Source organism: Salvelinus alpinus, chromosome 12 (genome assembly GCF_045679555.1).
Source record: "Salvelinus alpinus chromosome 12, SLU_Salpinus.1, whole genome shotgun sequence".
Taxonomy (NCBI): domain Eukaryota; kingdom Metazoa; phylum Chordata; class Actinopteri; order Salmoniformes; family Salmonidae; genus Salvelinus; species Salvelinus alpinus.
Window position 1 is genome coordinate 47134158 of NC_092097.1, and position 9296 is coordinate 47143453.

At 42.3% G+C, this 9296-nt stretch overlaps 1 protein-coding gene across 1 annotated transcript; it reads left to right on the forward strand.

Moving 5' to 3' along the window:
• Nucleotides 1-2968: 2968 nt before the first annotated feature.
• On the forward strand, nt 2969-7690 carry LOC139536261 (transcription factor 15-like). The gene is made up of 4 exons (XM_071336634.1): nt 2969-3081; nt 5520-5543; nt 5950-6717; nt 7337-7690. Exons 3-4 carry the CDS (start codon nt 6220-6222, stop codon nt 7400-7402), a joined length of 564 nt encoding a protein of 187 aa, XP_071192735.1. The 5' UTR covers nt 2969-3081; nt 5520-5543; nt 5950-6219; the 3' UTR covers nt 7403-7690.
• Nucleotides 7691-9296: the final 1606 nt, after the last annotated feature.

Sequence of the window (9296 nt, forward strand, 5' to 3'; positions counted from 1 at the left end):
GTTGTTCTCTGTGCCGTGTTACATTTTCAAGGGGTCAACCATCACCAACTTAACACACATGTTCACTCGAGGTAACATTACCTGACACATAAACCATTAAGAAAACAAAAGTATCAACAAATTCAGAATATATTTTGTTCGAATCCTTCTTGCTTCACACAACAACTTTGAGTTAATTCAACTAACAAATAACAGACAACCAACCATCAGTTATTTACTTTAACTGTAGCTCTTCTCTTGACCAGCAGAGGGGGCTACCACTTTTATGAGAAAGGATCCATCAAACAAACACAAGGTTTGTATGACCAACCAGTCAGTCCTTAGTATACAGTACATAGGGAAAACCACCATGTAGGGTGTGACAGCAGTGTGTTTCCCCCATGCTTGTGTCTCCAGAGAGCCAGTCAGAGAGCCAGTCAGAGAGCCATCCGGATCTAGTTTGGGTCAGAGGCTCTCCACTGGCCCGGCTCGGCCCCCTGACCACACCACGCTGTGGGGCTGAGGACAGGATGTGGACTGGGTCAGGTGTCATGAGAACCAGGCCCCTTTCCCCCCTCTGGCCCAGACGGGGGCCCAGAAACTTCCCTTCGCGGCCCCCGGCCACTGGGTCCCCCATGGGAAAGTACAGCTGTGTCTCAGTGCACTCCAGACTACTATTTTTAGACACAATGCAGTCCGTACACACACACACACACAAACACCCATCAAACATACACGCGGTATTCTAAACCACAATCCATGAAAAGGATGTACCTAGCTATTAAAAACAGCCAAACCCCACACACTATACATAAAAAAAACATCAAAACAATTAACAAAAGAGTCCGTATCCCCACTCCAGGTCCACTCTCAGCCAATCGCGACTGAGGATACAAGCGGCCCAAATCAAGAGCACGTTACATCAGAGGGATATAGCGGAAGAGGCCTTTTATAGCCTACCTTTATTAAATCTGATCAAATCTTCAACCTTGGAAGTAGGATCATAAAAGAGGAGTTTTTATGGCCTGCCTTGTAGGTTCTTGTAGATTCTCCAGCCTGATAAACTAGCTGGCCCGTGAACACCATGGAGTTGAGACAAGGGTCCCGAGGTCCCATGCGATCCAAGAGGAAGCTGTCTAATGTGGGTCAGAGGAACCGCAGGCCCGGCCAGGCGACCATTAAGGCCTGTTAGCAGGCTTCTCCAAAGAATCGTCGCGTGTGAGAAAACTTCCTGTTGTGATCGAGGGGTTGACCTCCAAACTGTCTGGGAGAGATGAGGGTCTCAAAGGAGATGATGATGACATGATAGTTAGTTCATCAAATGCAGTATCAAACCTCGGCACCTACTCCGTTTGGATATCCGTCCGTTCCACCAAAAATACCACCCAAATGTCCCCAGGTCAATACTTGACCTAGCGAGTGTAACCTTGAGAAACTGTCACCTATAATAGGAAATGCTTGCTGTTTTTGAATCTATCTAGCAATGTAACAAAATACATTGTTATTATATAGGAAACATATCTAAGTACTATCTCAAACCAGAAAATCTGCTGTTCTGGGAAAATCTGCTGTTGTGCCCTTGAGCAAGGCAGTTAACCCCCACAACAACTGCTCCCCAGGCCCCGATGACCTCGATAAAGGCACCTCTCTGATTCATAGTGGTTGATATTAGCCACTTTCAATGAAACATACCGAAATAAAACTAACTATGCAAGACTTAGTATGCAAAACCTATGCAAGAGATTTTGCAAAGAGCATCAGATTAGGACTCTATTGCATTGACAGGCACCAGCAGTCGTGAGTAGATGTGCTTGTTTTGAGATCAAAGCGAGAGCTGCATGTAGCCACGTGTAAACTTACATAATCATTGCTAGTTGTATGGAGTTATTGGCCCTGTTCTATCTAATTTCTGGTCAACATTGGGAGAGTGGTTGCTTCCTACAAGAACACAAAACATGTACATTTCTAGCCATCTTTGAAAAACAGGTCAGGTAAAAAGTGTTTTTTATGTCTTAAAGGGGCAGTGTTGTATTTTGAGATAGGCGTGAATAAGCTAAGTAGCTAATAGGCAGAGGGTAGCCTACATTTTCATCTGATTCTCTGGGAATAATAATACATTTTATTTTGTAAAGTGTTTTCTTGCATCAAACACAATACAACATTTTCACTCACCTCCATTTCCAGTCACCTCTGAAGGACAAGTGAATAAACAGGTTAATGTCAAGCCCTGCATGTTTTTTCAAAAGTCTCATGGAATGTAGGCCTACAATGAACACCAGACATTGGCTGCTACTGTAGGCTGAATGATAGAACAGCTATTTCCATGTTAAAATGTTATGGGATGCATTTTCTCCATCGTTTTGGATGGTAGGCCACTCTGGTAGGTCTACATTATGATTTTTTTAAATCATGTTTTAAGGGAACATTGGACCTATCTCATTGGACCAGTCTCAAACATGTACATTTTTCATAATTTGTTCATGTAATCCTCAAATAAAGTGAAACTAGAGTAAATACATTGTGGTGTAGTCAGACTACTGAAGTATAGGGCCATTTAGTGCTGATTTTAACTGACACTCCCACCTGTCCAGATAACTCAGCATGTCGAAAGCTGTGTAAGACGATCAGTATCTTTGGGAGGGCGGGAGAGAGGGAGCCCGGGAGAAAAAAAGAGGGGGAGGGTTAGATTGAAAGCCTCATCTTTAGGTCACATTTAAGGGGTCAAAAAAGTATAGTATTGCTACTTTATAGTCCTACCAAGTTGCATGAACTGAGGGACAAACTGGAAATAATGGTATTGATAGACATTAAAGTAGAATAAAAAGTGTCATGTTCTTATATTTAATACGGTATATAATAACAATGACAACTGATGTGTTTCAGCATTAAATAGTCCCAGTCAGTATTCCCATAATAATAAGGAATTTCCCTCGACCACGCCCACAAATTGGGGGAAAATAACATTTCCCACGTAGGGAAACAGAGCCTGCGAGAAAAGCCCTGTGGCTTCAGGCTATTCAGGGTGGGAGAGTGGGAAATGTGGGGTCCCGGTGCCCAAGTAGGCTACACGTAGCTATGTGTATGGGAAACATTTCATCACAGGTAAGACTTGTTTAGTATAGTCCGTTTGTAACTCCACTCACTATTTCTAGCTGACTGTCTCGTCCGTTTGTTTGTGTTGTTGGTCTTGGCTAGCTTAATGTTCTAGTCAGTAGCTAGCTAGCACTCACACACGTGGCTGCTTGGGATGCTAGGAAGAAGGCAATGTTGAAAAGTCATCTTTAGACATGTTGTACTTTTCTTAAATGTAGTTTTGTCATTGATTTAAACAAGCAGACAACAAGAAAATTGTGTTTGAAAAATGTCATGTTTTTGCTGTGGGCCAATGGAGTAACCTAGCCGCCTTGGGGAAAACAAGGTTAACTAGGTTACTCCATTGGCCCACAGCAAAAACATGACAGTGGTTATTGCCTTCTTCCTAGCATCCCAAGCAGCCACGTGTGTGAGTGCTAGCTAGCTACTGACTAGAACATTAAGCTAGCCAAGACAAACAACACAAACAAATGGAGGGGCAGCGACATTCTGTTAAATACAAACATCATCATGATGCACCTCCTCCACAAAAACGGTGTGATGTTTGCAGCAATAACCACTTCTATTGGAGCAGTCTCTCTAAATGAGTGATATAGGCACCTGAAATGTTATTCAGACCTCATATCCTACCACTGCATTTACTTTTCTGTACAAAAACCTCATGCTGGAAGTATTGTCAATATTAAAATCTATTGTATGCCCCCAATATTCTAGGAGAGCTGCAGCTGGCAGGGTGATATTCGGTGTAGCTACTCTAGCCTGGTTCTAGATCTGTTTGTGTTGTCTTGCCAACTTCTACACTCTTAGAAAAAAGGGTTCTTCAGCTGTCCCCATTGGAGAATCCTTTTTGGTTCGAGGTATAACCCGTTTGGGTTCCATGTAGAACCCTCTGTGGAAAGGATTCTACATAGAACCCAAAATGGTTCTACCTGGAACTAAAACGTTTTCTTCAAAGGGTTCTCCTACGAGGACAGTCGAAAACCCCTTTAAGGTTTGAGATATAACCTTTTTATCTAAGAGTGTGTGATGACTTCATGACCACAGGTGTTGGCAAGACAGCACAAACAGATCTGGGACCAGGCTAGAGCTGCTCTGGGTCGGGGTTTCATCGGTTTTCTCCGAGGCTTCCATGAGTCAACACGCCTGACTACAGAGAGTATCTAACCCTAGCGGGTCATCATGGCAGCGCCCTGCTGGCTCTATTACAATATTGGGTCTGACTCACGATGTGGTCACCATAACATCACTCAAAACAGTGCAGGAGTTGTACAAGAGAGAAAACAGTCAGGAGGAGTTGGTGTATTGTCCTAAAGGGACCTATTTGTCAGGCCTGTTGTGACACACTGTTCAGCTGCCTGCCTATACAGACATCACTTAAAAACGTTATCTTGTTTTTCACTTTCTTTTGTCATGTAATGGTCACAACTCGTGGTTTCTTGCAAATGTCGTTTTTTATTTCTTATTTTTCTGTCCTAAAAAATTACCAATAACTTTTTGCACCATAGTCTATAAATTGCACTTAAATACCACCTTCTCATTGTACACCTACAAACACTAATTTGGAGCACACTGTGACTGCAAACTAAATATCCCTTAGTTAATTACCTCAAGTTTGAAGTGGTATTCCTTGGTGCGGGGGGGGGGGGGGGGCAAAGTATTTACGGTTCCAAACTGTGAGCTGGGGGAAAGTGAGTAAGGGGTCGTGTTGCTGGCCGGCTGAGGAGCAGTAAAAATAACCTTGGCTTGTGGTGTCCCAGTTTATGAGTGGGCACCGGGTCTTCTGCAGGTCACCATTGTTGGTGCAGCTGAGCTAGTGCCAGAGCCAGCAGGGTCTGCCGGTGGTTCGATGTGTCAGAGGTTGTGTTTGTAAAGCAAGCCAAACAGGCCTTTTGATGGCACACACCAGAGAATCTGGAAGCCATTTGCTTTTCCGCACTCCATGTGTGCATCCCGAACGGCACCCTATTCCCTTTATAGTGCACTACTTTTTTATTAGGATCCATCAAAAGTAGTGCACTATATAGGGAATAGGGTGCCATTTGGGGCTGCAACCAGAGAAAGTGGAGGGCTTGATCACCTCCAGCATCTGCTGCCTGTTTATTTACCCAGCTCACTTAACCCTTTAAACAAACTAACCAGGGCTCACCGTTGTGCCACTCTTAGGTTGGCCTCTGAGGACAGAATCTGTCACAGGGGCTTTAGACTAATACCCATAGAGAGACATAACATATACCTTGTTATAAGACATTGTAATGTTGTGAAGTTATACATAACTTAAAAAGCATCATACCTGGATGCTTTAAGTAACATGTTATTATTTGTAAGAGGAGATAGAGTTTAGAACCCCCTTGTCAATGATCCTAGGCCTACTTTAGTTTGATCACATGATAATAAACTGTAATGTGTATACTTGGGCCTACATAATAAACAATTTGTTGTGGTTTCAGATTGCTTGCTTTCTAGCAGTTTTGGTAAGTGCAGTTACCTTTTTATATCTTAAGTAGGTCCTTGTTGACCAAAACCTACATTTTTATATAAAGGATTGTTTGAGTGCCACACCATCCTTTTTGCATAATCACACTAATTACATATTTTGAATATCCAACAATGGTAGTAGGCCAATTTAAATTAGTGCAATGTTGGACAACAGGTTTTTCTCATAACAATAGCTATTTTTTGGATTGTGGTGCATAATTAAATGGCAAAAGCAGCCTCCAGTGTCAAACAGTGTTTAAAGGGAATTCAATAAATAATTGAAACTCCACCATATCATGTAAATTATGCTTTAATTTCTGAAAATGATACTGACCTATTAAAATTATAAAAGTTGTTTATAGTCTATAATAATTTTGGAGGGAAATTGTTTCTTTTGGACAGTTATTGGTCCTTTTGGACAGATTGGTTTGCCTGAACAACCCCTCCCCTTCTGCTGAAGAGCTACAGTAGGCTATAAGAGCTCACTCAAGCACGTTTACACACACTCACTGTTGACCATCCGGCCACACCATCCTACGGGGATATGTCAAAACATTTTTTTCTTATTCGAGGGGGAATTCTTATGCACGTTCTGGTCTCCACGGCTGTCCATGCCCACAAATTAAACTGTTGGCTTCTCTAGGGAATAGTTTCATTATACTTTAGTTTACCATGGCCTCTACCATGCTTCGGCCGGTGGCAACTTACCCCTTCTCATCATATCCTCCTGACTTCAACATGATGTCGGACGACGAGGGGAACCGCAGCGGGAGCGACGGCAGCTCGGACCAGAGCTATGGATGCTGTGTCTCTTCAGAGAAGACTTGTCGGCAGATTTCCCGCGTGGTGGGAGTCGGTGGGGTTGTTGTGGTCAAACAGCGCAACACAGCCAACGCCAGGGAGCGAGACCGGACCCAAAGCGTCAACACCGCCTTCACCGCGCTCCGGACACTCATACCCACGGAGCCGGTGGACAGAAAGCTCTCCAAAATTGAAACGCTCCGGTTGGCATCCAGCTACATCTCGCATTTGGCCAACATTCTTGTCCTTGGGGACGGGTGCGAGGATGGGCAGCCGTGCTTGAGTGCAGTGTATCGCGTGCAAGGAGATGGCGAGGGGAAGCAACCCAGAACAATCTGCACCTTTTGCTTGAGCAACCAGCGGAAAAGGGTAAGCGTGCATGACAGTGCTATGTCAAGTATGAATTTCAAATATATTTAACTTATTTTACGTAGTAGACAGGCAGTAGCCTATGGTTCTGAAGTGGGCGCGTGGCACCTTTGACAGCTAGTATTGCATCATGTTATTCCTCGGTTTTTCCAAAAATAGTAATTTCACAATGATAGTATGGCATAAAAACAATACTAGGCCTATTTTGTTAAATACTTTCTTACCATGTCACTTGAAGATTCATCATAATGGGCATCCATCAGTTAAGGGCAATTTGTCAAACATGCTCAAATCTGTCAAACAGCTTCTTGAGAGAGAACACACAAATGGAAAATGATCCCTGTTGGGACATCGTGCATTTATTAATATAATTTTCAGTCTGCTTAGATATCCTTTAAAGGAAAAACCGAGGAAGGGTTTGTTGATATCAATGACATTAGATTTCACTAAACTATTTGTATTATCCACAAGGGAGAATGAGCATGGATTTCAGCCAAAGACAAAGATGCATTTAGTATTCATATATTGGTCGCAGATGGTTCCTGCTTTAGAATTTTCCAGAAATCAATTCTGATGTTAATGAATAACATTGACCTAACATGACATTTATTTTTTGCAGGGGAAAGATGGTCGTGGTTGTCTGAAAATGCATGCAACCCGTGCACTACGAATGAACCGAAGATAGACAACTCTCAAACTCCAAGGATGGTTTAGTTCAAGTCCGCACCTCAGGGAAAAACTCCAGCTATCACACCTACTCCTACACAGACCGACACATTGGCCAGAATGCCTTCGAACTTCGGAAAAAGACTGTCAAAAATGAGTATCAGGAATGTGTTTGCTTGAGAAATGAATGTTCCTCTCATAATGCTGGTTTGGTGAAATGTGATTTTGGACGAACACATGAGACTATTTGGTTGCCTTTTCAACACCCTTTTGTATTTTGCTTTGAAATTAAATATATTTTTACATAGTTGTTGTTGTCCCTAGTCTAATTTCAGCCCCTCATACCAACACATTTGTGGTGATGTTTTCATATGGTTTAACCCCTTACACTTGTGGAAATTGGGCCATATTGAAATGTTTCTAACATAATAACAATAAAAAGCATATGCATGACCATGGTAGCAATTGAAAGAAAACACTTTGGAGATTATGGGGAAATTAACACACCAAAGGTTAAGACACAACAGTTTACCTGACACAAGACTGAATCCAAACATTACACTGTTGATTTTAAGTGCATTTTACATTTACTGTACTTTTCACAGCATTTGGCAAAAAACTAAATCTCAAAATACTCTGGATACATTCAGTAACATAAAAATAATATTCATTGACATTTTGGAATAGGTGCAAGATAAGAAAAAAACGATTACAGGGGTTTGACAGAGGTCTAACTGGTGTCTCCAATTGGCCACACACCTCTCCAAACTGTGCACAGTTCTTAACTAATTTCAATGTATTTATATGACTCAAGGAAAGAGCCTTCAACAATAAGGTGATTTTTTTTTAAACTCTCCTAGCTTTGATAGGAACATAGCCCAGATTCCCCACAATCACACAATTACTGTTTTTCTTTACGCAATCCAAAAACGCTCCATTATAAATTGCAAACTGGGTCAGGTGGGAATCATTTGAAAGCTTATTCTCTTGCCAACATGGTTATGAAGTTGGTTAACAAGTTATAAAATATGATCTTACAGTGTTAGGCTTTCAAAAGGCACTTCAGACAAACATATTGTAATTTTGGTGCTAATAGAATGGAGTCATGACATGAGTGTGTTCCGCTGCATGCAACACGACAAACATAGGCTCATTCTGTTCAGGACAACCCAGGCAGGGTATAACACATGTCAGTCCTCCTTTTAACTGTGGATCAAACATAGGCTCATTCTGTTCAGGACAACCCAGGCAGGGTATAACACATGTCAGTCCTCCTTTTAACTGTGGATCAAACATAGGCTCATTCTGTTCAGGACAACCCAGGCAGGGTATAACACATGTCAGTCCTCCTTTTAACTGTGGATCAAACATAGGCTCATTCTGTTCAGGACAACCCAGGCAGGGTATAACACATGTCAGTCCTCCTTTTAACTGTGGATCAAACATAGGCTCATTCTGTTCAGGACAACCCAGGCAGGGTATAACACATGTCAGTCCTCCTTTTAACTGTGGATCAAACATAGGCTCATTCTGTTCAGGACAACCCAGGCAGGGTATAACACATGTCAGTCCTCCTTTTAACTGTGGATCAAACATAGGCTCATTCTGTTCAGGACAACCCAGGCAGGGTATAACACATGTCAGTCCTCCTTTTAACTGTGGATCAAACATAGGCTCATTCTGTTCAGGACAACCCAGGCAGGGTATAACACATGTCAGTCCTCCTTTTAACTGTGGATCAAACATAGGCTCATTCTGTTCAGGACAACCCAGGCAGGGTATAACACATGTCATTCCTCCTTTTAACTGTGGATCAAACATAGGCTCATTCTGTTCAGGACAACCCAGGCAGGGTATAACACATGTCAGTCCTCCTTTTAACTGTGGATCAAACATAGGCTCATTCTGTTCAG

Coding starts and splice junctions, on each gene's coding strand:
- LOC139536261 (XM_071336634.1), top strand. CDS start 6,220: ATGGCCTCTACCATGCTTCGGCCGGTGGCAACTTACCCCTTCTCATCA. Junction 6,718..7,336: donor TGAGCAACCAGCGGAAAAGG/GTAAGCGTGCAT, acceptor TATTTTTTGCAG/GGGAAAGATGGTCGTGGTTG.